General features: G+C 43.3%; 1 protein-coding gene across 1 annotated transcript; it reads right to left on the bottom strand.

Moving 5' to 3' along the window:
• Positions 1 to 2,290: 2,290 nt before the first annotated feature.
• LOXL1 (lysyl oxidase like 1) lies at positions 2,291 to 20,640 on the bottom strand. The gene is made up of 7 exons (XM_040413701.1): positions 19,197 to 20,640; positions 18,548 to 18,656; positions 11,424 to 11,561; positions 5,209 to 5,365; positions 4,695 to 4,790; positions 4,483 to 4,598; positions 2,291 to 2,480 (listed from the first exon to the last, which is right to left on the bottom strand). Exons 1-7 carry the CDS (start codon positions 20,137 to 20,139, stop codon positions 2,474 to 2,476), a joined length of 1,566 nt encoding a protein of 521 aa, XP_040269635.1. The 5' UTR covers positions 20,140 to 20,640; the 3' UTR covers positions 2,291 to 2,473.
• Positions 20,641 to 27,081: the final 6,441 nt, after the last annotated feature.

Genomic DNA, 27,081 nt, shown 5'->3' with positions numbered 1-27,081 from the left:
AAGTCTAAATTGTAAATGTAACTATTATGTAACAAGAATTTTGAACTCTTGAACCTCCCAATTTGGAATGCTAAAAATGTTTAACTTTGCTGCACATACAGGTTAAAAGAAAATTCATAAACCACTGTCTTTATTGCAATGTCTTATTGTGATAGTATACCTTGAGATAAATTTACAGTAACTGTATACAACAGCAGCAGCCTTTTTAGGGTAACGGAGAACAATATCTGCAACAACCTTTCCCTTAGGTAAAATACTATTTCAGTTTACTTTTTTTTTTTTTTAAAGGATTCTGTCACCTCCCCCAAGAGCAATTAAGAGCATTACTACATGAGTACTGCTTGCGCTGAGTTTTAATTGCTAATATTTCTGTTGATACTCCCCCCTCTTTCCCCAGTGTGTTCCCACAAAGCCACACTGGAATACATCACGAGGAGCTCAGGAGGTCGTCCTCTCTATTTTGTGCCAGCCGCTCAGAAGGACTGTCAAAGTACTGCAGAGCTGGTTTGGAGGTGCACAGCAGGGGAATGTGGGGGAGGGGAGGGGGTAGCAACATACAAATTAGAGATCCAGACTTAGCACAAGCTGTACTAATCATGCAGTACTGGACTTAGTTGGACTTGGGGGAGGTGACAGATTCCCTTTAATTCACTGAGACATCTCTAAACTTCTTGTTAACAGTAGTAAGATTAATAATCTAAACTGCAAATAGAGGTAAAAGAAGTGATATTGCTCATTATCTTTATCTTTAGTAATCCTTTCATATAATATGGTATATCACTAGGATATTACAAAACATATTGATCCCAGAAGGTACAACTCCTTGGACCAACACCCGTTCCACAGTGGTGTTCCAGTTCACTTGCAGAGGACTGGTTGTGCTTCATTCTGGCTGCGCTACAGTTCCTTGCATAATAGCACTTCTACTCTCATCTAGCCGCTGTGCAGGTAACTGCAGCACGGAAACATTCACTTCAATAAAGCCGTGTTGCAGTCCCCTGTAAAGGAGCTGTAGTGCTTAACCAGATATGCAACTCCTTCATCATAAAGATCATTGGGCCCTTGGCTGTAGGGCCCCCACTGATCAGAAAGTGATGGTACCATATATCCTATTATCATATTTTGCCATGACCACACAGAGCAGTAGTGATTCGTTTGGGTCACAACCAGCTGCGTTCAAGATTAACTAAGTTAACTAATGAAGACCGCACTGTTTAGGCCAGGGGTGCACAACTTGCAGCCCGGGGGCAACATGCGGCCCTGATACCATTCTGTGCGTCCCCCAACCAACTGGTAACAGACATGTATATCTATGTCTTGTGGCTGCTGACAAGTATTTTTACTGTATTCCCCTATTACATGGGAGTCCTGGAAGTGTAACCAGACATTTATGGAATATACTGTATGCTCAATATGCCATAAATATAGTATTTCAGTTGGTAATACCCCTTTAAGTTTTATATTCAGCCCCTGATTGGTTCAGTCTGACATTGTGGCCCCCAGGAAGAAAAGGTTGTGCATCCTTGGGCTAGACAGTCTGAATTCTTAATTCCCGCACAGTATTGAAGGTGCCATGAAGCCTTTAAGAATTCAGACCACCTAAATAGTGTAGTCTTCATTAGTTAAATATCAGGCAGCTGTGGCCTAATTGGCTGCGCGGTTTTTTGACCGCAGGTGGCCACGGCCCAAACGCATCATGACCGTGCTGTGTGGTCATACCCTAATATTGAGAGAACCCCTTTAACCAATACTTGTAGCTGTCGCAACAACTCCTATTTTATACAATGCTCTCTTTCTCAGTTCTCTGCTTGGGGTATCTTCCTGTTCTACCTATAATTTCCCATTGGTCACTAAACTAAACAGGCTTTAGTTTTCATTATTCACCTCTCCCAGGCATCTTTACTGCTAGAAACAATACAGTGACTTTGGAAAAATAACTATATGTTTTATAACATAGTAAAACATACACATCAATACTTGACACTATTACTGGCCGCAGTGACTAAGTGGGCAACCATTTCCTGTGGGCAACCATTTCCTGTGGCCAAGACAGGACCAGGAAGTGGGGAGCGGCAAAGACAACAGCAGCAGCAGAATAGCAGTGGTGGGGACAATGAGATAAATGTATCTTTATGTTTAACCTTCCTGGACATTTTTTTTTATTTCACCCCCAGAAAACCTCTTTAATGTAAGAATGCCAAAAAAGATTTGCATGTCTCATTACTTGGTATCTTGTGTTAAGGTTATATACTTAAAAAACAAACAAACACACAAATGCTTTGTAATATTTGTCAAAAGAAACCACACATTTCTACCAGATGAATTTACGTGGAGGGCAGTAATAGAATTTATTTAATGGGTATAAAAAGTGAGGGGGTTTCACAAAAGTATTAATAAGAATGCTCGAGTGCTTGTGAGAATGGCATAGGATTCCCAAAATTCCTATGCACAATAATTTCCTTAAGAATCTTGCTCAGAACCTTTGAAAAGAAAAAATACAAGAAAAATAAGAAAAATGTACAGTGATGGAAAACAAAAATGGAAACAAGTAAGTTTAGCCACAGACAATACTAAGAACATATTCTGAATCCTGTTTGCTTTTCAGACAGCGGTAAGGTTTCATTTTTTGATGAATCCCAGGTAAAATGTAGGAAACCTCTGCAAAAGTCTTAAAGGTGGCCATAAACTTTAGATGCCTGTCAGCTTATAGCTTCCCCAACCACCTCCTATACATACTGTACATGATCGGCTAGGCTGAGAACACGCATTCTCAATAGGGAAGGAGAAGAAACCTCTTGGAGTGGTATCTCCCCAGAGAGCAAATGATTGAGCATGTTAACCATTTCTGGACTGCCCATAGACTATAAAAAAAATTAGGGAACCAGTTGTCAGTAACAAGCCCCCTTCCCTTCCCTGTAGAGAAGGCAGAGACAATTTATTATTGTTCCCGCCTTTCCCATTGCTGTATATACAGATTATTAAGCAGCCGTGACACTTCCTGCTCTAGTCCCTGTGATCATGTAATGGTGCTGGGTAACTGCAGGAGTTTCTGGGCCTTAACATACCCAGATTAGCTCTGCAGTGCAGGGGCTAAGAGACCAAAAAAAGAAGGAATGTTAAAATGCCCTTCTCCCCTCACAAATGTCTTGTATGGCCTTCTCAGGGGCACAATATGTAAAAAATAAATAAATATATACAATGTAAAATAAAATAAATGCCACCATTAGTCCATACTGCAGCTCCAAGCAATGCCCCTGGCAACCATCAAGTTTAGAAGTCTGTCAGCTTATAGCTGCCCCGACCACCCCTATACATACTGTACATGATTGTCTAGGCTGAGAACACGCATTCTCAATAGGGAAGGAGAAGAAACCTCTTGGAGTGGTATCTCCCCAGAGAGCAAAGGACTGAGCATGTTAACCATTTCTGGACTGTCCATAGACTATAAAAATGTTGGCCATTAGTCCATACTGCAGCTCCAACCAATGCCCCTGGCAACCATCAAGTTTAGAAGTCTGTCAGCTTATAGCTGCCCCGACCACCCCTATACATACTGTACATGATTTTCTAGGCTGAGAACACGCATTCTCACTAGGGAAGGAGAAGAAACCTCTTGGAGTGGTATCTCCTCAGAGAGCAAAGGACTGAGCATGTTAACCATTTCTGGACTGCCCATAGACTATAAAAATGTTGGCCATTAGTCCATACTGCAGCTCCAACCAATGCCCCTGGCAACCATAAACTATATGTCCCCATATCAAAATAATCATTATGGAGAGGGGAAAACAATTTATAAAAACTAATTTTAGTTGCACTATGTGCTACTAAAAATTAAAGTAAAAAATTTGAAAACAGACTATTTTCTGACCTTTTTTTTTTACATTTCCCTGGATATAAAAATAAAAACAAAAATGACTAAAATAAAAATGGCATCAAAATACAGCCCCATTTATTACTGAAAAATAGGATGCAAAAATTATTTAAATTATGAAACAGAATAAAAATTAAAAAAAATATTTCAAAACAATGCATACTATAAAAAAAGTGTCTTGTCATGAAGATGTCATTGGGGGAGAGTTCGGACACCTCCATAGTCTTGGATGTTTGATCGGTCCCGCTGAAATTGGCATATTCGGCCGATGTTCATCTAATGTGTATGGCCACCTTTAGACTTTATAATCATTTTGTATAATATACTGTATACTGTATTTCTCAAAGACAAACACTGTTATTGTGTCTAAACAGAATGCCTAAGCAATTACATGGTATAAGGATGTAAGAATGGCTTTACTTGACAGGAATGGTTATTATATGCTGGTTGTTTTTTTTATCTTGAATAAGTACTGTGTACACATTCAGTATGAGCAGAAAGTGATGGTGACAATGAATACTTAGGTGTGAACAATACAGCCAAAGATAGGGATGACATTAATAAAAGAGGTAATGACAATAAATACAAAGAACGTCTAAGGGGATTCTTACTGTGTGATTCGGCAATTAGTGGCTGACACATATCTTCCAGTATAGTGGATATTGCACCGCACCACGTTATTGGTGAAATCAGACTCCAAAACGCTGTACTTGGGATTGACTACTACCTAGGAGGCAAGAAATATTGATTAACACATGTATACAAATGTAAAACAACTGTCTCAAATAAAAAGCTATAACAAGATTAATTTTAGTTAACTTACCTTAAGTATATAGTTTCCTGGTTTTACTTCTGTTATATCAATCCACTGACAGTCAATGTCTGCATTGTATGTGTCATAACAGCCAGGACTTAGACCCTGAACGAGAGACACACATCGTCACTGTATGGGCAATGTATGAGAGAATGGGAAAACGAATATCGAAAGGAAATAACCTTTTAGCAAATAATTTTGAGGTAATATAACTATTTGCCAAAGATCCTGGAAACACAGGACATGGGGGATGATTTATTAAATGGTTTACACCACTTTCATGGCATAAAAAGTTGCAAATTATGGTGCACTCCATATTCGATAATTTTTTACACTTCTCGATTTTCAGAAGTGGCAAGAAAAGAGATGGAGCTTAGCAGGAGATGGATGAGCCAATCATGGCCCAAGAAATTTACTAAAATAAGCCTTTTCATAAATTCTACATATTTCACTCCAATGGATTTTAGACTAAGAATAGCATAGGAAACACAAGTCTTAGTAAATCTGCATTAACGTCCCTCACCTGAGTATGAGAGGTGCATGCATATCTCTTGAGGTTTCCAAAGTCACATGTGGTGTCCTCCAAACAGAAGCTGGCCTTATGTCCCTCTGCCACTTTCCGTCCTGTTGTGGCATCCAATAGATCATAATGACTGAATTCATCCATACTATGATAGTGTCTGGAATAGACAACTTTAAAGTCAATTTTCTCCTGTTAAATTTATACAACTTATGCAATTCAGATATATGTACCAGTATGTACCTTCTGTACCAGTTTGTAACTCGTCTTGTTCATGCTTAGTGAAATTGCCTGTATTATGTATGTATATCCCTTATCATATGTACAGGTCTATGGAATGAATGGCGATTTAATAATACATTTTATATATATATATATATATATATATATATATATATACTGTACATACATACATACACATACTACAACATGAAGTAAGCACGCATTACTGATCTTGAGCTCCATCATGAAGTATAATCAATTCTCATCCACAGCTGCTTTAAGAATTCTAGTGGTTGTTAAGTGGAATCTGTCAGCAATGTGCTGACAGACACACATGTATTTATTTGTGTTGCTCTGACCAAGGCCAGCATCTGCATTCAGTTTGCATGTTCTCCCTGTTCTCATGTGGCTTTCCCCCAGGTTTCTCCCACACTCCAGAATTCATACTCATAGACTGATTGGCTTCAAACAGGTATGGATTGGCTATACATTATACTGGGAGAAATGCCAGTGGGCCGCTTGGGTCCAGGGAAACCCCAGGAACTGTTCTCACAGGACTCCAAGTGGCCACAATTAGGCCTTCAGTCTTGTTTTAATGCACAGCCCTACACAAATCTGCATCTGTGATTAATATTGTATAATGCGGTTTGGCAGTAAATTGCAGCAAAAACATGTATGGCAGATGTCCGTACTTCAAAGATGGCAACCGCTCAGGAGCTGAGCAAGCGCATAGCACAGAAGACACCTAGAGTCAATGTCCATGATAACGCCCACCACAGATATTTAACCCTCAGATGCCATGGTCAATTGCGACCACAGCATCTGAGTGGTGAGATTCCATAAATGATGTGCTCCCTGGGACGAAACAGTTCCCCAACACTGAGACTGAGGGAGCCGTTCAGTTGCTATGGCAGCCTCAGGCATTCTGAAGGCTCTGAGGTGTGCCACAGCAAATTTCCAATGGAACCTCTGTGACAGGGCCCCATAGGAACACTGTGAATCTCTTATAGGATGCAATGTTAAGTCATTGCGGTCTCTGGGAGAAGTGATCATAAGATCTCATGTTATGTTAAGTTTATAAAAAAAAAAATTTAGATATCTGAAAATTCAACCCCCCCCCCCCCCCTTATCATAGTAAAAATAAAAAAACAAAGGTCATTGGCATCGCCACATCCCAAAATGGCCAAACTATTAAAATATAAACATATTTATCCCGTGCGGTGAAAGCTAATTCTTCATTATTTTTGTTTCTGTTGATTCACCTCCAAAAAAATTGATTAAAAAGTGATCAAAAAATAATATACACTCCAAAATGGTAGGAAAGATCGTCCAGCAAAAAATAAGTCCTCACAAAGCTTTGTAGACATAAATCTAAAAAGTTATGAGGGTCAGAATATGGCTCTGAAAAGAAAAAATGTTATTTTTTTTTCAAATTTTCATGCTTTTTTAAAACACAAGAAAAATATATAAATGTGATATTGCTGTAATCAAACTGACCCATAGAATGAAAATAGCAGGTTATTTTTACCACATATGGATTGCTGTAAGCACAAAACCCATAAAACTATGGTGGAGTTCCAATATAATGGAAAATAAAAAATAAAATGGTGCAATTAGAAAAGGACAACTTGTCCCTCCAAAAAAAAACCCCCATATGGTTATGTGAATGAAAAAAATAAATAAAAAAGTTATGGTTCTGGGAAGGCAAGGATTAAAAAAACAAAAACAGAAAATAAAATTTGGACCAGTCCTTAAGGGGTTAAGGACCTAAAGAGGTCACATAACCAGTTCACATGACATTATCACAGGTCTTCAAGTTACAGGAGCATCAAGACTGCTCTCCACTCAGGAGAAGCTGTGAAACATCTGTGTAAGTGGTGTGTGTTTATGTATGTGTGTGATATATGCTGGCTATCTGCTGTTGATCTGTAATATACATTAAGACTGCACACTACGACTTCTTTTGTCCTGTATAGAAAGGACACTGCACAGGACCACTTCTCCTGTCCTGTGTGCTGGGCGTAAAGGTCCCTTGAAATCGGAAGACAGCGCAGCAGATTATCGGGAAGGAAACGTTCCTTCCCGACAATCTGCTGCTCACTGGTGGAGGAGACCGCTGTATTTACATAAAACGATCTCCTCCAGAGTATGGGAGGAGTGATCGCTAATGCAATCGCTCTTTCTCATACTGACTCGTTGTTTGTGGACAGCAGATTGTGTTTACACAGCACAATCTGCAGCCGGCAAACAACGAATTTTGTGTACGCACAAACGATCAGATTACCCAATCAACGAGCATTTCTTAGTATCTGCTCTTATTCAGTATATATGGACACTGCACAGTACCACTTCTCCTGTCCTGTATACTGGGTGTAATTCTCAGTATCTGCTCTTATTCTGTATGTATGGACACTGCACAGTACCACTTCTCCTGTTCTGTATACTGGGTGTAATTCTCAGTATCTGAGTATCAGTTCTTATTCTATATATATAAATACTGCACAGTACCACTTCTCCTGTCCTGTATACTGGGTGTAATTCTCAGTATCTGATCTCGTTCTCTATGTATGGACACTGCACAGTACCACTTATCCTGTTCTGTATACTGGGTGTAATTCTCAGTATCTGAGTATCTGTTCTTATTCTGTATATATGGATAATGTACAGTACCACTTCTCCTGTCCTGTATACTGGGTGTAATTCCCAGTATTTGCTCTTATTCTATAGAAAATGTACAGTACCACTACTCCTGTCCTGTATATTAGGTGTAATACTCAGTATCTTCTCTTATTCTGTATATATGGATACTGCACAGTACCACTTCTCCTGTCCTGTATACTGGGTGTAATACTCAGTATCTTCTCTTATTCTGTATATATGGATACTGCACAGTACCACTTCTCCTGTCCTGTATACTGAGTGTAATTTTCAGTATCTCCTCTTATTCTGTATATATGGACACTGCACAGTACCACTTCTCTTGTCCTGTATACTGGGTGTAATTCTCAGTATCTCCTCTTATTCTGTATATATGGACACTGCACAGTACCACTTCTCCTGTCCTGTATACTGGGTGTAATTCTCAGTATCTCCTCTTATTCTGTATATATGGACACTGCACAGTACCACTTCTCCTGTCCTGTATACTGAGTGTAATTTTCAGTATCTCCTCTTATTCTGTATATATGGACACTGCACAGTACCACTTCTCTTGTCCTGTATACTGAGTGTAATTTTCAGTATCTGCTCTTATTCTGTAAATATGGACACTGCACAGTACCACTTCTCTTGTCTTGTATGCTGGGTATGGGGTCTTTTGCTTTTATAAAAAGTGATCAAAAAGTCATACACAATCCAAAGTGGTATGAATAAGGCCTCATACGGCTATGTGAACAGAAAAAATATATATATGGCTCTGGGAAGGCAGGGAGTCAAAAATAAAACACAAAAACATAAAATCGCTGGGTCCTGAAGGATTTAAGGAGGGACTGTGAGCTCTGTCAGAAAATATTAGTATTTTTTTAAAATTAAGAATTCTGGAGCATCTTTTGCAACTACTTGTGTCATTCCTCTGTTATTTCTCCTGAAAATATATAAATAAATTGGCAACTGGGGATCACATGCCAATAGGGTGTATGCATACACAGTCTGACAGAGATGTGAGGTCAGTTCTGTATTCTACTTTACATGAGAATAGATTATAATTCATAATGATGATGAGTAAGATGAGTGATCAGCAATTAGTCCAATAAACATTAAATAACTTATCCTTTTTGAAGATGGATCATTCAATTGTAATAATGCTGGTCAAACACATAGAAAAAAATAAAAAAATCTGTGAACTCTTTTCTCAGGCTGCAGCCATGACTTCTCCCCCTCTCCTAGGCTGGATATTTTTTGTCTACACAGTGATTGTGGCCATTTTGTGACAATTTGCCTTTCAGCAGCTTTAGAAAGCATATGGAGGTATGCCTTATGGTATATACTTATAGTTGGCCTGATATTTTGTTCATGGGTATAGTGTATACAGAATGTAAGTACCAAGTGTGGCCTCCATTACATCTCTACAGAGGTTGTTACCCATATTTTCCAGACTGCCAAATTCCAAATGTGCCTAGTTATGTAGTGATAAATTCCTTCATATACCTTGACCACCCTGTTGTTCAGGGCCCTGGAGAAGACTGTGCAGCTGAATTGGTGACAACATATTATGTTGCCCTGGTATCATATGATAGATGCACAGCTTATCAGGACAACATTGTGTGTATTTTATATAACTAATATGCTTGCATCACTGTACCACAGAGATTGTTACCCAGCTTTCCCAGACTGCAGAATGCCACACCAGCCTGTTTATGAATTGGTAAATCCCCAGTATTGTAGAATACCTAGCTGGATTTGCTAGAAGCCTGGAAAAGCTGAGTTAGAATCCCAGTGACAAATCCTCCATACTTTAGTATAGCGAGACAGATTTGTTATTCAAGGTGTAATGCAGATTGCTAAATACTAAGCTTACCTAAATTAATCTCTCCCCCTACTCCCAAACAGTGCCATAGCTAGGCATATTTGTCTTTCATGATCATGGGAAAGCTGGGTTACTTGCACAATGTAAGGGTCACCTGTAATCCATCTTCTCGAATACTGCTGAAGGTCAGATTTGCCAGGACAGATATGAAAAATCCTTCCTGCCTATTGCCTAAATAGGGAAACCTGACACTAAGGTATCTGGAATAGCTATGCAGCACTTTCTGTAGCTTCAGTGCCCTGGTACTGTATAGTATACCTGCACACATACAGGAGGACGTTTTGTTAGAAGCTAAGTTTTGCAATTTCCAGTGCCTTTGCAGTGCTTTGGGTGTTCATTGAAGTATATTGGCATTACGCTGCTTCGATTGTGTCCATGTTCTAGTCTCCAGAGTGTTTAAATCCGGCACTGAATGGACATGGTCACATGCACTGCTGCAGCCAATGACTGGCTTCAGCGGTGTCGTAGCAACAAATGGCATATCACCACTGAAGCCAGTCATTGGCTGCAGTGGAGCATTTGACAATGTCCATGCAGGGCCAGATGTAAACACTCTGGGGACTGGAACATGGAGGCAGCGCGAAGGACCGAAGCAGTCGGAAGCAGTTAAAGAAGAACTCCAGCAAAAAATTGTATTCTCTGACCTGGTAGAAAAGTACATGATGTAATCTGTAGTGAATGTAGTCTTCTTACCAGTGTCTGTATTTGTGAGTTATCCCCTCCCTTCTGCTTCTCGGCTGCGTCACGTGACCAGCAGTGTCAGACTCTCCAAATCACACAGCATCTTAGGTGTGGACAGGAAGCCAGTTTCTCTATGTATTCCTATGGAGCCGCAATGTCAGTCTCATAGGAATGAATAGAGAAGTAACTGACTTCCTGTCTTTTGTCAGTTGGAGATCAAAGAGTTGGTCACATGACACAGCTGAGGATTAGAAGGGAGGGGATAAGTCACTGATGAGAAGATTACATTCACTACAGATTACATCATGTACCTTTCTAGCAGGTCAGTGAATACATTTTTTTTGGGAGAAGTTCTTCTTTAAGTATGATTTTTTTTGTTCCAAGAGGCAGGCTGCAGGCATTAGATAAAAAGTAATTATGCCTGAAAAACCCCTTTGTTGCAGTCATTAGATAAAAAGTAATTATGCCTGAAAAACCCCTTTGTTGCAGTCATTAGATAAAAAGTAATTATGCCTGAAAAACCCCTTTAATCCCCACCTCTTTTCGAACTTCCTGTTTTGACTGAGCATAAGAGTCAGTCCCCAGCCAAAGATGCAGGGGTTGAGAGGAAGAAGACACTTCTCTGACTACAAGATATCCTTTTAACTACTTTCTGCAGCAGTTTGCAGATGTACATGAGAAATGAGCTAAAGACAAACTTTCCTTTTTTTTTTAGGGTTTAGTGGCCCTTTAAATGCATGAGTAAGTGGACAATTTAGACGCAATCTACTAATAACTTTGTTGCACTCACTGATGGCAGCTGTGCCACTCCCATGTCTCGCGGGGTCTTGTAGGCAAGAAATCTGCAGTTCCCTGGTTCTTCACTCTTTGTGGGAAGCGAAGCAGAACTCTAACATCATAATCTGAAGAATCTGCCGCATATGCAGAGCTGAAAAGAGAGTATAAAGAAAACAGGAGTAGTGAAAATAAGTCATATACAATAGGGTATATTTACTAATCCTTTCTTAGACAGTGTAAAAAAGGTCTATAAATATGTGCCAGATTTATCACAGTGGCTGATGCTGGATAATAAATGTGGCGCTCATTTACACTGTCTGGTCTTAGCTTATACCAGGTTTAACTTTACACCAGAATCATGCTACAAAATGTTTGTGTAATTTGGTGAATATTAAGCCACTCCCCTTTTCTGACAAAACACGCCCCTGTCCTACTAAACCACGCCTCTTGTTTTTCAGTTCTAAAAAAGACTATAAAAGTGTTTAACACTTAATAGATATGGTGCAAAGAATGTACTCACGTGCTTTGGTGTAAACTGCACTAGAATTCTAGAAGAAAGCAGACACTTTTTTATCCTCGTGAACTCCGTTATTAAGGGTGTTTATCGAAATAGGCTCAACTTGCTGCAAAAATGTACATGATATTCCCAATACGATCCACAGTCTAAAGACACATTTGCACTAGACTATTATCGGGCCAATTATTGGGAACGAATGTTCATATGAATGCTTGTTCTCGATAATTGCCCTGTGTAAAGGGGCCACCAATCAACAAGCAGTGGAGATGATTGCTGCATGTAAATGCTCTTACCTCCACTGACGAGCAGGCAGTTGTCAGAAATATCTGCCATCAGGGGAGAGTTGGGGGGGCCCATAAACATTAGATTTTGTATATTCTCCCTATGTTTACATGGGTTTCCTCCGGGTACTCTGGTCTCCTCCCGTACTCCAAAAATATACAAATAAGTAAATTGGCTTCCTATGAAACTGACCCTAGTAAGTGTTCCATATTGGGGATGAATGCCTATGTGGGAGCCACTGACTCCCTAGGGAGTCGCCCCAGCTACACAACCAACCCTGCTCCTTGAGTCCCCTATGTCAGAAAAGCGCATTACAAATGTTCGTCATTGATGGACGGCCAAACCCACCAAAATCAGTGGGATTGCTCACCAGAGATCTAATGCAGGGGTCAGCAACCTTCGACACTCCAGGTGTGGTGAAACTACGACTCCCAGCATGCACACTTGCTGTTCTCAGAACTCCCATAGGAGTGAAGGGAGCATGCTGGGAGTTGTAGTTTCCCAACAGCTGGAGTGCCGGAGGTTGCTGACCCCTGATCTAATGTGTATGTCCAGCTTTTGTAAATCAGAAGATACATACATATCTTAAAGGGGTTGTGGCAAGATTTAAACTCATCCTCCATCCATAGCATAGGGGGGAGTCTGATGGGGATGGACGTTAGACCGCGGGGGGCGTTTTTCTTTAAACATAAATGGTTATAGATATGTTCATTACTAATCTGTAATTGATGGAACAGGACAAACAGTAACTGTACTTCAACTGTTCTATCTGTCTTGAATATTGTCAGCAACTGAGTTCATAAGAGTTGCCTCAATCTCGTAGTTTGAAATGACATACAATGATTCCCATAGGCATTTTCCAAGCAGTTTAAGAATTCCTTTACCTAAAAAGGAAAAACATAATGGAGCAAGCACACTTGTGGCAGCCAAATGCTAAACGTCTAGAAGCAAACAAACACAAACATCCTGGTAAACATTGTCACAAACTGCTACAACTGACTAGACCAATTCACGCAGCAGAGATTCCGCTACAAAAATTCACATAAAATCCAAAGTCAATCCACATCCCATGCACATCAAAGGGGTTTTTATCTGGGGGTGGACAAAAATCTACATGCTACTTATTTCAGAGGAAAACACTGAGGATCAGATTAGACCCATTAAATAACAATGAGACTAATCCTTGTGCAGATCTTCTGAAATTCGAGGGTCAGTCTTAAGACCTCTGCCTCATGTGTATGGAAACATATTAAACTGTCAAAGGGTATGCTGTTTCTTAATCTGTATTTTGTACACCTTTTAACCCCTCCCTGATGCAGCAATTTTTAACTTTTTTTTGTTTTCGTTTTTTTAACTCCCGTCCTTCCGGAAACTATGGCCCCTTTCAGACAAGTGAGTTCCACACTCCGGACTCGCAGAGTGAGTATGCAGCAGCTCCCGTGCTGTAAGTGTTATCCAATACATTCTAGAACTGTAAGGGTTACATAGCATGATAAATCAATATAATGCTATGCGACCCCGTCAGTTCTGGGAGGTCAGGACGGGAGCTGCTGTATACTCATGCTCCAAGTCCGTAGAGTGGAACTCGCTCATATAAAAAGGGGCCTATATCCTTATGAAGGCTGGTTATTTTCTAATGACACCATTTAATATTGCATACAATGTTGTGAGAAGCTGGAAAATACTCCTAAAAGGGGTGGGATTGGAAAAAAACATAATTCAGACAGTTCTATGGGTTTAAGGGTTTAATTCTGAAGGTGTTCCCTATACTGTAAAAATGACATGTTAACCTCATTCTGCGAGTCCGTATGATTACAACAGTGCCACAGTTTTTATAGTTTTTCTTGTGTTTTAATACATAAAAAAATAAAAACTTAGAAAAATGTTTTTTTCTTTGTATATCCATATTCTGACCCCAATAACTTTTTTTTATATTTATATCTACAGAGATGTGTGAGGTTAAATTTTTTGGGGGTGATGAGTATTTTTAATACCATTTCGGCATGTGTATGGCATTTTGATCAAATTTTATTTATTTTTTGGGGGAGGTGAAGCGACCAAAAACAGCGAATCGGCCATTTTAATTTTTTATCCATTACGCTGTTTACCATACAGGTGCAGTGTACCACAGTTATGGCAGTGTGTCATGTAAATTGGTTTTCTGTGCGTTTCCTGCATTTATGCTGCAAAAAGGTTAAAAATGCACTTTGTCATGTACTTATGCATTTTAGCAGTAAACCTTTGCTAAGAACTGTTAATCAGTTGCTACAGTAGGTGGGGATGTGTATCTCTCCCCATAGGGATGAGGAATTAAAGGGGATCTCTGGGGAACAACAAAAAAAACAGAAAATATTGAAAAGTGAATATAAATAGACTCCTAAATACCTTTAATAATTTATATTGGCTTGTTTTGTCTAAGGGACGATCATTAGAAAAATTAAAATGGCCGCTGTCAGAGTCCCTCACATGGAATCCATCCTAATGACAGTATTTCTTTTTTCATTTTTTACACTTATTTTTAATCCCCCAGGGCACTTTAACATCCTCTAATTGCTTCTCCCATAGACTGAAATGATTTACTATTGCAGCTATGGTAAATTCACTACGTACCTATCAATCCCTGCCAGGTTCTGGTAGGAGCTTTGCTATGTCAGGCCTCGGAGCCTTCAGAAGGCCCCAGGCTGCCATAGAAACCGAACAGTTCTCGTGAGTATAGGTCTCCCAGTAATTGACTGCTCAGATTCTGTGATCACAATTCACAATGGAATATGAGGGGTTAAAAGTCTGTTATTGAGTTTATCGCTGATCACGGACTATGCCATCTGGTGTCTGCTGTGTAAAACAGCAGGTGCCTCTACCACTCTGATGGAGCAGAAATACAGAAAACCCAACTCTGATGTGAACTTAGCATCAGTGAGTCTGAAACGGGGATCACTTTTGACAATTTGTTTTGAGGCAGGGGACAGGGTGAACTCTGTTAGCCAATTTTCTATTGTTTTCAACAGCAACAAGTGGCACCAGAGTTATCTGACAACCCCGCATTGCTTCTCTCTTAAAGGGCTTATCCCACAAGTTTTAAACTATTGTTTACTCACCTATCTGCTTAACTGGAAGACTGCCTTTCCTTTCTGTGGGTGGGCAGTAGCTCATGAGGCATTCAGGCACCTGCATCTCCCAGGATGCACTACAATTAGCTCTTACTAATCCCTTCCTCCTCTGCATATAAAATAGTCCATCACATACAGTACAGCCCCAGGGGTACATATGGTATGTAATACCCCTACAGTTTTCTTCTCCGCTGTCTAGGGAGAGATACAGATACATATTTCTATGCATTTAGAAGAAGGGATGGAATGAATGAAAGGTGTCCTGACTGCTTCTCTATGCCAGCCCTGAAAGGGGAGGAGAAAGGATGCTACTGAGCATGTTAGTTCACCATTGAATGCAGGAGGTGAAGCACAAGAATAAACAGAAGGAAGAGTGGCTACCAAATAGGAAAATGTAATGTACATTAAAAACCAAACAATATTTTTATTGCATGTAAATTGCAATAATACTTCTCTTGAAATACCCTATTCACTGCATAGGAATATTTTTCAGGGTCTAATCTTTTAACATGCATGTTGTTAGGGAGATCAAAGGTGAGAGGTTTCAGCACAGTTGGTAGGTCTAAGGCCTCATGCACACGACCGTATTTTTTTGCGGTCCGCAAAACGGGGTTACGTTTTTCCGTGATCCGTGACCGTTTTTTCATCCGTGGGTCTTTCTTGATTTTTGGAGGATCCACGGACATGAAAAAAAAGTCGTTTTGGTGTCCGCCTGGCCGTGCGGAGCCAAACGGATCCGTCCTGAATTACAATGCAAGTCAATGGGGACGGATCCGTTTGACGTTGACACAATATGGTGCAATTTCAAACGGATCCGTCCCCCATTGACTTTCAATGTAAAGTCAGGAGTTAATATACCATCGGATCGGAGTTTTCTCCAATCCGATGGTATATTTTAACTTGAAGCGTCCCCATCACCATGGGAACGCCTCTATGTTAGAATATACCGTCGGATTTGAGTTACATCGTGAAACTCAAATCCGACAGTATATTCTAACACAGAGGCGTTCCCATGGTGATGGGGACGCTTCAGGTTAGAATATACTAAAAGAACTGTGTACATGACTGCCCCCTGCTGCCTGGCAGGTGCTGCCAGGCAGCAGGGGGCAGCCCCCCCCTGTAGTTAACACATTGGTGGCCAGTGTGGCCGCCCCCCCCTCCCTCCCCTGTAGTTAACTCATTGGTGGCCAGTGCGGCCGCCCCCCCCCCTCCCCTGTAGTTAACTCATTGGTGGCCAGTGGCCCCCCCCTCCCCTGTAGTTAACTCATTGGTGGCCAGTGCGGCCGGCCCCCCTCCCTCCCCTGTAGTTAACTCGTTGGTGGCCAGTGGGCCCCCCCTCCCTCCCCTGTAGTTAACTCGTTGGTGGCCAGTGGGCCTTCTCCCCTCCCTCCCCCTCCTAATTAAAATCTCCCCCCTATCATTGGTGGCAGCGGAGTGTACCGATCGGAGTCCCAGTTTAATTGCTGGGGCTCCGATCGGTAACCATGGCAACCAGGACGCTACTGCAGTCCCGGTTGCCATGGTTACTTAGCAATTTGTAGAACCATTATACTTACCTGCGAGCTGCGATGTCTGCGTCCGGCCGGGAGCTCCTCCTACTGGTAAGTGACAGGTCATGTCACTTACCAGTAGGAGGAGCTCCCGGCCGGATGCAGACATCGCAGCTCGCAGGTAAGTATAATGGTTCTACAAATTGCTAAGTAACCATGGCAACCGGGACTGCAGTAGCGTCCTGGTTGCCATGGTTACCGATCGGAGCCCCAGCGATTAAACTGGGACTCCGATCGGTACACTCCACTGCCACCAATGATAGGGGGGAGATTTTAATTAGGAGGGGGAGGGAGGGGGGGAAGGCCCACTGGCCACCGAGTTAACTACAGGGGAGGGAGCCCACTGGCCACCAACGAGTTAACTACAGGGGAGGGAGGGGGGCCCACGCGCCACCAATGAGTTAACTACAGGGGAGGGAGGGGGGCCCACTGGCCACCAATGAGTTAACTACAGGGGAGGGAGGGGGGGGGGCGGCCGCACTGGCCACCAATGAGTTAACTACAGGGGAGGGAGGGGGGCCCACTGGCCACCAATGAGTTAACTACAGGGGAGGGAGGGGGGCCCACTGGCCACCAATGAGTTAACTACAGGGGAGGGAGGAGGGGGGCGGCCGCACTGGCCACCAATGTGTTAACTACAGGGGGGGGCTGCCCCCTGCTGCCTGGCAGCACCTGCCAGGCAGCAGGGGGCAGTCATGTACACAGTTCTTTTAGTATATTCTAACCTGAAGCGTCCCCATCACCATGGGAACGCCTCTGTGTTAGAATATACTGTCGGTTCTGAGTTTTCACGAAGTGAAAACTCAGCTATGAAAAAGCTTTTATGCAGACGGATCTTCGGATCCGTCTGTATAAAAACTAACCTACGGCCACGGATCACGGACACGGATGCCAATCTTGTGTGCATCCGTGTTCTTTCACGGACCCATTGACTTGAATGGGTCCGTGAACCGTTGTCCGTCAAAAAAATAGGACAGGTCATATTTTTTTGATGGACAGGAAACACGGATCACGGTCTCGGCTGCAAAACGGTGCATTTTCCGAAAACGGAAAACGGCACAACGGCCACAGATGCACACAACGGTCATGTGCATGAGGCCTAAGTCCATGCTTGCATTAAAATTTGATCACTGGAATCAATACATGGATGCTCAACCTGCGGCCCTCCAGCTTTTGTAAAACTACAACTCCCACAATGCCCTTCTGTAGGATGATAGCTGTAGGCTGTCAGGGAATGATGGGAGTTGTAGTTTTGCAACAGCTGGAGGGCCGCAGGTTGAGCATGCCTGAATTAGTACATAAAGAAACATTTGGATTAAAGGGAAACCTTTGTATTATTTGGTCCTGACTCCTTAACACAAACAATACTAAAGAAGCACACCACAAAGCGGTTTTGTAGCAAAAGGCCTTCTAGTAAAGGTGACCACACTGTATCTCCGTGTTCTAGTGCACATCAGTAGAATCCCACCTATACTAAAAGTGGATTTTGTTGCTGGACATGGGGGAAGTAATTCATTTCAGCTTCCATTTTCCAAAGCATGCTTTGAAAATGAAAGACCTTTTTAATGTAGCAGGCTTTTCTGCTAGAGGTCTCTAGTAAATGATCATCTAAGACCCTGCAACCACTAGACGTACACCAGATAGCAATTTGTGTTCTTGAACATATTTTTGTGGTAGAAACCTCGAAAGGCAACGCTCCTCTGCTGCACAGCGAAGGGAATACAGATGAGCTCTCTGGACAAAGGTTGCAGCCTGGACATAGTTTGGATCAGGAACCAAATCAGGAAGCCCTAGAACAGAAAACAGATTTGTTATTATTTGAGGACAATAAAAACTTAGTAGGACAATCCATTTTAATTAGAAAGGTCCCAAAACAATAAGCAGATTAAAGAAGATTTGACTGCTTTGACCCCTATTGATCATGTGTAATCTCCCTAGGAACCCCTCAACAAATGTTTAATGCACCTATAGTGCCCCCACAGGAAGAATGGAGTATTACATAGTGCCTATTAATAGGCTTTCTGTATAATGTACAGACGTGCTAGATCCCCCAGACAGGGAGATGCTCTTTGTAATACATGAAAGTACTGACAACCCCCCCCCCCCTGTTAGTAAATGGGTTTACTAAACCAGACCTCTTTACCTTGGCTCTAAATTAGAAAAAATAACAATGTGTAAAGTGATATATATTTTTGTGAGCAATATCAAAAAAGGTGCTAGATCCCCATCACACTCTTTAGCACCCCTCACCCCCAGGCACAATATGTAAACCTCTACATTTTGCAAGCTTTAGAACTAATCATTTGACTAGACACATGCAGTTAACTCACCTCTACGACTCTGAGCACCACCACGAAAAACGCTCCCAACACTGGCTCTTCCTTGTTGTCCGATCTGTGATTCGCCGCCATTGCTCGGAGTACTAGCCGGACGGTTTTGTGGTTGAAAATAATCTGGCCTTTGTGCACCATAGTATCCCTCTCCCTGATTTACTCCACCATATGGTGGCAGCCTTGCATCACCACCTCCACCTGCTACTGGGTTTACTGGGTCACTTTCTACAGGGATATCACCTCCCCTGAAAAGACTGTGAGCAAAGCGCCTGTCAAGTCCATCTTGGGGGACAACTGGATTAACTGGAGCTGACTGCCGAGGGGGCAAAACTGGGGGAGCAAAATATGGTGGTTGTGCAAAAGGTGGTGAAGGCTCCTCATAGAAATCTTCATAACCTCCTCCCCAAGGAGGTTGTGCAGCATAACTACCCCCACCTCTAGAATAACCATAGCTCTCTTCATACGCCTGAGGGTTATATTCGGGCTGAGGTACAAAGGGAGGCTGTGGTCTTGGGACAAAAGACTGTCCTACAGAATTCTGGGATGACGATTGACGTGTTCTAGTACCCCCTCCTCTTCCAGCACCTGCGGAAGGAATAAAGCGACCTGTGCTGGCTGTTTCACTTCCCTCTTGCCAATTATTTGGCACTTGTCCAAAACCAAATGGGTGACGAGCATTGCCCCTGACTGTCTGAGATCCAGTGCGTGGTATGGTGGGTGCTTGGCGGCGGAGATCCACACCACTTCGACCTCCATCCAATATAACCCTAGTTCCTCCTGTGCCCTCTCCTGCAGCCTGGTATTCAGACCCTGAATTCAGCAGCCGATAATGTCTTCCACTTTCTTCCCACTGGATCATTTGTCCCCAGCCTGCCCCATCCTGACCCAGGCACAAGGAAAGTCCTGACAGACATAGACATAGTTGAGCTAGCAAAGCCATGTTGGTGTCCTCTCTTTGGTGATAAATTGAGGAATGTGGCAGTGAGGTGCCAAGCTAAACAGGTGAAATGAGGGAAGCTCGTCTTCAATGTTCACATGAACACAGACATTTTGGTGAGCACACACAGCGGTCACTGGAGTTTCCTGGCTTGAAAGGAGTTAGGGGAAAAAGTTCTTAGTAAATCTGAAAATCTGAGCGGAATCAGTGCAGAAGTAAAGCAGAAGTGGTCAGAGATAGCCAGCTGTAGGTTCCTGTCATGAAGACCAGTAACTGACTACAGGTCAAAAAAAATGATGCAGTCAGGTAAGAAGCTTCTTAAACTCTCCAGCACAGGAGGAGTTAATAGTCACATTCTTTGTTTCCCAGGTCCCATTATTCTGTTCATGTCTGCCAGTGACTTACTGAACCTTGCTGTCTGGTCAGGTTCTGTGTCCTCCTCCTCCTTATCTTACTCCTCCGTCACTCCATCCTTTCTCTGTATCCATTTCTCCTATAACTTCCTGTTTTTCCCCCTCTCTCCCACTTTTCCCTCTCTCCGCCCTCCTTTCCTTCATCACTGCCCCTTCCCAAACTTTTTCTCGTCGGTGCTGTGCAGCCCAGCTCTCCCCCTTCTTATCCCTAGTTACACAACATGGAGACTAGAATGAAGGAGGTAAAAGGAGGTTCTTCCTTCTGGAGTCAGTAATGCAGTTCCTTCTCTACTGACCAGGCAAGAATGGAGTGCTTCATGCCATTCTTAATGAGGATAGCTCTTTAATATGTGTTTTAATAAACTTTTAGAAAATAAATATTTAAAGCTACATATATATAGAAGACTGTAGAGAGTGGGCAGAATATGGTGAGCGTGCAGGCTGGCTCTTATAACTGGCTCCAGCCTCCCTGAATTTATAGTGACCTCTCTACAATGTTGTGGGCTGGAGGAGACAAGTATGCAGGCTTCCTGCTTTAATCCACTTTAGTCAACAAGCTACAATGTATAGTGGGCTGCCATCTCTTACATTAACTCACTCCATCCTCCCTGACTGTACAGTGTCCCGGCTACAATACAGCTTTTTAAAGGGGTTTTCCAGAATTTCATTGTTTTTTCTTTCTTTCTCTACTCTGCACTGTTAAAGGGGTTGTCTCATCATGAACAATGGGGGCATATCGCTAGGATATGCCCCCATTGTCTTATAGGTGCGGGTACCACCGCTGGGACCTGCACCTTTATCGAGAACGGAGCCCAGCAAGTGAAGGAGGGCGCAATGCGCATGGGCAGCCGCCCTCCTTTCATTTTCTATAGGTCCAGTGAAAATAGTCGAGCGCTGGCTCGGCTATTCCGTCTGCCCCATAGAAACGAATGGGAGCAGGGGCCATGCATGCGCGGTACACTCCCATTCACTTCTATGGGGAGTCCATCAGCCACCACCTTGAGGGGATCCATTCTCAATATAGGTGCGGGTCCCAGCGGTGGGACCCGCACCTATAAGACAATGGGGGCATATCCTAGCGATATGCCCCCATTGTCCATGATGAGACAACCCCTTTAAGGGGCAATTAACCCGAATCAGCTGTCTGCAGAAGAGGTGCTGGCTTACTTATTATCCAAGTCATGTTTCAAGGCCTGTTTAAAGGGTTGAATATTGACTCCCATATTACTGCCCATAGCTGTTGTGACACACCCATGGACACAATGTTACAGGAAATAAGAAAAAGCTGCATGGACGTGGTCATGTGACCACAGCCCAGAACTGAAGATAGGAGCAATAAAGGTAAAGTAAATACATTACAAAATTACTGCTACCTAGATAAATGATTATTTTACAGGATGCAGATTCAAACCGGAAAACCTCATTAAAGGTAAATCACAGTGTGAAGCCTAACCACTGGATAGGTGACAAATGCTAGATTGGTTGGGAAGCCCGCTGATCATCAGAACAGGTACCCAGCCCTCTGTTCCCACCTCCAGTCACATGACCTCACCTATGAAGAGGTTAAATAGAGTGGTGGTCAAGCATGCGCCGTGCCAATGTGTTCAAAGTCTGGCACTGACTGAAACAGATGAGCACTGTGCTCAGATGTTTTTGTCAGTACCAGAAATTTTGAATGGAGATGCAAGATATGGTTTGGCGCATAGAGTAGGAGATGGTGTATCAACTGTGTCCCCATTCCTGTGGTGGTTGATAAAACCCCAGGAACAGTGACAATCCATGAGGCATCATGGTGGCTCAGTGCTTTAGACAGGGCTGGGGTCCTAGGTTCAAAGCCGACCAAGGACAAAATCTGCATGACGTTTGTGTGGGTTTCCTACCACATGCCAAATACATACTGATAGGGAATCTAGATTGTGAGCTCCACTGGGGACAGCAGGGGAGATTTATCAAGACCAGCGGTTTCAACACCTGTCACCTGTGCTTCTGGAAAGTAGGCCTAATTTATGACAAGGTGCAGGTCATAAATTAGGGACATCCTCAGGCAGTCCATCCACCTAAACAGAAATCTACAGCAGCTCTGAGCTGCCGTAGATTACTGGCTTCATTCCCACCTGAAATCTGGTGTAAATTAAGATAAACTTGTCGGTGCTGCTTGGTCACACCCCCTTCCTGTCCTTGCCACTCCTCCATTCTGGAAAGCGGTGAGGGTGGTGCAAAACTGCCCTTTGTGACTTGTTTGTAAAAAGTTGTGGATAAAAAGTCGCAAGCACGTGTTTTCAACTTTTTAACATCACTCTTCTGGCACAGGGAGATGATAAATCTGCCCCAGTGAGTGATGAGAATGTCTCTAAAGCGCTGCAGAATATGTTGGTGCTATACAAGTAAGCAAAATAGTTGTCAGTCATTATTAGTTCCCTATTTCTGAAGTGTTAGAAGCATGGTGAGCATATGAGAGTCAGTAAGAACTGCTCTGGGTGTAACTAGAAAAGTTAGGGTCCTATACCAAACATTTAAATGGGTTCCCCCTGAACAAGAACATTTGTCTTCTCTCTGTCATTTTTCTGCCTTATTTCCATCAGGGATTGGGAGCCAAAACCAGGATTGGAGCCGCCACAGACAAAAGGAATTAGGGAAAGATCTGCATCTGTTCTGTGTTTAGAGCGGCACCTGGTTTTCGATCAAAATCACTGATGGAAATCACTGACCGAACACTGACGTGTGAATGAGGCATTAGTCTCTGTCCACTGAGTTGGAAGCTCTGTGGTGGAAATCTGACAAATCCCATTAAAGCCAATAGTGTCCGTGTGACAGAGCAGAACAATGGAAATAGCCAAACACAGATGTTAACAGAGCCCTACAACCTACCTAATATAACATTACTCCCAGTTATGTCGCTGTGTTCTGAGATTTTTGCCGTTATTGATCAACAGGGGACAAACTGAAGTCTGTTGTCTATTTTATGTAAGGGTCATTCATGCACATGAATGTGTTTTTTGGTCTGCAAATCGCGGATCCTCAAAAAACATATCCTGGATGAGTGCATGCCACTTTCTTTTTTTCACTTCTGTAGAAAAGTCCTATCCTTGACTGCAAAATGGGCTACGGAACAGACATACGGATGTGGACAGTACAATATGTGCTGGTTACGAAAAGTCGGGCGGCACTGTGTGAAGGTATGGGTGCGCGGTTAGCGGACGTCACTCCGGATGCTTGAATGAAGGAAGGAACCAGCACTCCTTTGTACTGCATTTATATCAGGTTTATTCGCCACTCATAGAAGATGTGAGCTCACATTGTTTTGATAAAGGCACTTGCATGTGTCGAAACGCACGTCACCTCTTCTATGAGTGGGGAATAAACCTGATATAATTGCAGTACAAAGGAGTGCCGGTTCCTTCCTTCATTCAGTACAATGTGTGCTGTCTGCATATTTTGCAGCACTATTGAAATGAGTGGGTTTGCATCCGATCTGCAAAAATTTAATCCAGAGGGGAAAAAATCTGTCTGGTTTGAAGTTGTTTGGGAGCAGCACTTATACAAGCAGACAAACAACACGAGTTTGTGGACGTTGGCGTCTTTGAGTTCAAGTGTGTGATTGTATTAAGTGTGTGACTTTAGATTAAGTGATTTGAGATTCAGCGACTTTAGGAGGAGACTACAGTAAGGCCTCATGGACACGGCCGTTGTTTTGGTCCGCACCTGAGCCTCAGTTTTGGTCCGCACCTGAGCCTCAGTTTTGGCGGCTCGGATGCGGACCCATTCACTTTAATGGGGCCGCAAAAGATGCGGACAGCACTGCTTTGCGGACAAGAATAGGCAGTTATATTAAATTGCGGAAAGCACACGGACGCCATCCGTGTTTTGCGGATTCACGGTTTGCGGACCGCAAAAAGCACAACGGTCATGTGCATGAGGCCTTAGTCAGTTGCTTTTCACTGCACTGTATTATCGTATTTTTTTTCTTTCTCTTTTCTTGTGTAATCCCCATTAGTATGTGTTCCATTATTGACAGCGCAGTCCAGTGCACATCTTGTCAAATGTATGCAGTCCTGGAACAGCCGTTTGAGGGTGCATATCGTTGTTCAAAATGTGAGCAAATTACTAATTTGGAATAGCACATTGTGTATCTAAACAAGCGACTTTTGACACTGAGAAGCGTAGGCAATTTGGAAAAGAGTTTGCTGCTCGCTGAGTAGGCACTCTATGGGGTAGATGTAGATGAGGGTGTGAGCATGGAGGCTCCCTGACACTTTTTCAAATCACTAGTCAGACCACACATGGAGTACTGTGTACAGTTCTGGGCTCCTGTGAACAAGGCAGACATAGCAGAGCTGGAGAGGGTTCAGAGGGGGCAACTAAAGTAATAACTTGAAAGGGTATATGTAGAGGGAAGGGGTATTATGCATATATAGATATATATGTTTTATAATATATACCAGGGGTACTCAACTAGTTTTATTAAAGGTCCACATATCTGGGTCTGCAGTCAGGTGAAGGTCCGAGCTGAACGCCAACAGTAAAGATGCCATGCGATCATGTGATCCATGCGCGTGGGGCGCTCTGACGTTATAGTGGAGCGCCCCGGGTAAGTCCCAGAATTAGTAATGGCCACATTAGTGCCCCAGTAAGAATAATGCCCCCAGTAAGAATAATGTCCCCATTAGTGCCCCCAGTAAGAATAATGTCCCCATTAGTGCCCCCAGTAAGAGTAATGCCCCCATTAGTGCCCCCCTTCTCTGCTTTTGCAAAAAAATAAAATAAAATTTGCATTCACCTGGCTGCGGTGAACATTCGCTGCCGACTGCACGCTCAGGACCGGTGCTCCAACGTGATGACGTCTTGTAGGTCCTGTCTTGAGCTTCTAGTCAGCAGGGAGTGCTCTCCACAGCGTGAGCAAATGGAGGTGGAGGTACCGTAATTTTATTAATTTTTTTACTAGCACAAGTTGCGGTGGAGGTAACGGCTGTACTAATGGGCGTTCCATGATGGAAGCGCTCATTAGTAAGGGTACTTACACACTTGCAGCAGGACGGATCCGACAGGCTGCTCACCCAGTCAGATCCATTTTGCCACTACTTCGCCGTGCCGCTGCTCTGTGCCCATCGACTATAATGGGGATGGGGGCAGAGCTACGGCGCAGCACGGTGAGAGGCCGCCAGACTAAAAGTACTACATGTCCGACTTTTTCGTCTGGCGGCCTCACGCCGTGCACTGCCATGCTGCACCGTAGCTCCACTCCCGCTATAGTCAATGGGGAGTGGCAGTCCGGCGAAATAGCGGCAGGACGGATCTGACAGGGTGAACAGCCTGTCGGATCCGTCCTGCCGCAAGTGTGAAAGGAGCCTAACAGTCCTTACAGGAAAATTCTGGCACCGGCAAGGGAACTAAAATACCAGCCTTGCTGGTGAACTACTGGCCGGGTGGCAACCCAAGCCACAGAACAGACATATGATAGTTTTGTTCCGCATCCAATTCCCATTATTGGGTGATTGGATGCGGCCCCTTAATTACAATGGGGCCCCAAGAGATGCAGACAGCACACTGTGTGCTGTCTGCATCTTTTTCCGCTCCATTGAAACTAAGGGGTCCGCATCCAATGCCCCAATAATGGGAATTAGATGCGGAACAAAACTATCATGGTTTGATGGGGCTTAATCACTTTATTTAATCAGGTTACCTAAAGAAGATGGCCCAGGGGAGATGGGAACATGACACTGCAGTCAGTGACGTGTTCCCGCCTCTCTGTAGCCCTCTCCACGCACCCCTTACTTTCCAAATGTGACATTTATTTCATTGGTGGCAGTGGTGATGTCCCTCCCCTCTCCAGCAGCACGTAAGTGTCCTTTGGAGCTTGAAGCTCCCTTATGTGCTGCCGCTGCTGCAGGGGAGGAGGGACCTGTGAGCGCGCTGAGGGAGAAAGCGCTGGTGCCTGCATGTGGAGGGAGCCGTCTCTCACTGCGCCCCTGGGGCAGGAGGAAGTTTGCCGGTAAGCTCCGCCTCTTGCACGTACCAGAGTGTGCAGGAGAGGAGGAGCGCTATATGTGGAGGGAGCCGGCCTGTCTCACTGCGCTCTGGGACAGGAGGAAGTGCGCCGGTAAGCTCCTCCTCCTGCACGGCACAGTGTGCAGGAGATAGTGATGGGAAGTTCGGATCTTTTAGGTGAATCGGTTCATTTGAATCAGCTCATTCGGATCAGAATCGGATCTTCGGTTCACTTGGCGAGTCAGACTGCTGAGCTGACTCGCAAGTGAACTGAAGACTCTAGGTGCCGGTGCGCATGCGCAGCTGCTGACTCAGTCAGTGACACTGCAGTGAGTCGGCTCTTCAGCTCTCTGAAGTTGAACTCGTCTCTGATTAGTATTGAGTGAGTCAGGAAGAGTGATTTTTTTTATAGTAAAGGGAAGCTGAGGCTGACGTTGGACAGGCGGACAGGAGGAAGCTGTCACTGTGGTGTGCAATGTGAATTGTTGTCTGTTGTGCATTGTTCCCCACAGTGACAACAGTCTGACACTGACAGTAGTACAACCAA

Source organism: Bufo bufo, chromosome 1, assembly GCF_905171765.1.
Source record: "Bufo bufo chromosome 1, aBufBuf1.1, whole genome shotgun sequence".
In the NCBI taxonomy this organism is placed as follows: Eukaryota; Metazoa; Chordata; class Amphibia; order Anura; family Bufonidae; genus Bufo; species Bufo bufo.
The sequence above is the reverse complement of the archived record's forward strand: the minus strand, read 5'-3'. Positions and strand labels throughout refer to the sequence as shown.

Coding starts and splice junctions, on each gene's coding strand:
- LOXL1 (XM_040413701.1), bottom strand. CDS start 20,139: ATGGCTTTGCTAGCTCAACTATGTCTATGTCTGTCAGGACTTTCCTTG. Junction 5,366..11,423: donor GAGTGGCACAGCTGCCATCA/GTGAGTGCAACA, acceptor TGTCTATTCCAG/ACACTATCATAGTATGGATG. Junction 4,791..5,208: donor CATGCACCTCTCATACTCAG/GTGAGGGACGTT, acceptor TCTCTCGTTCAG/GGTCTAAGTCCTGGCTGTTA.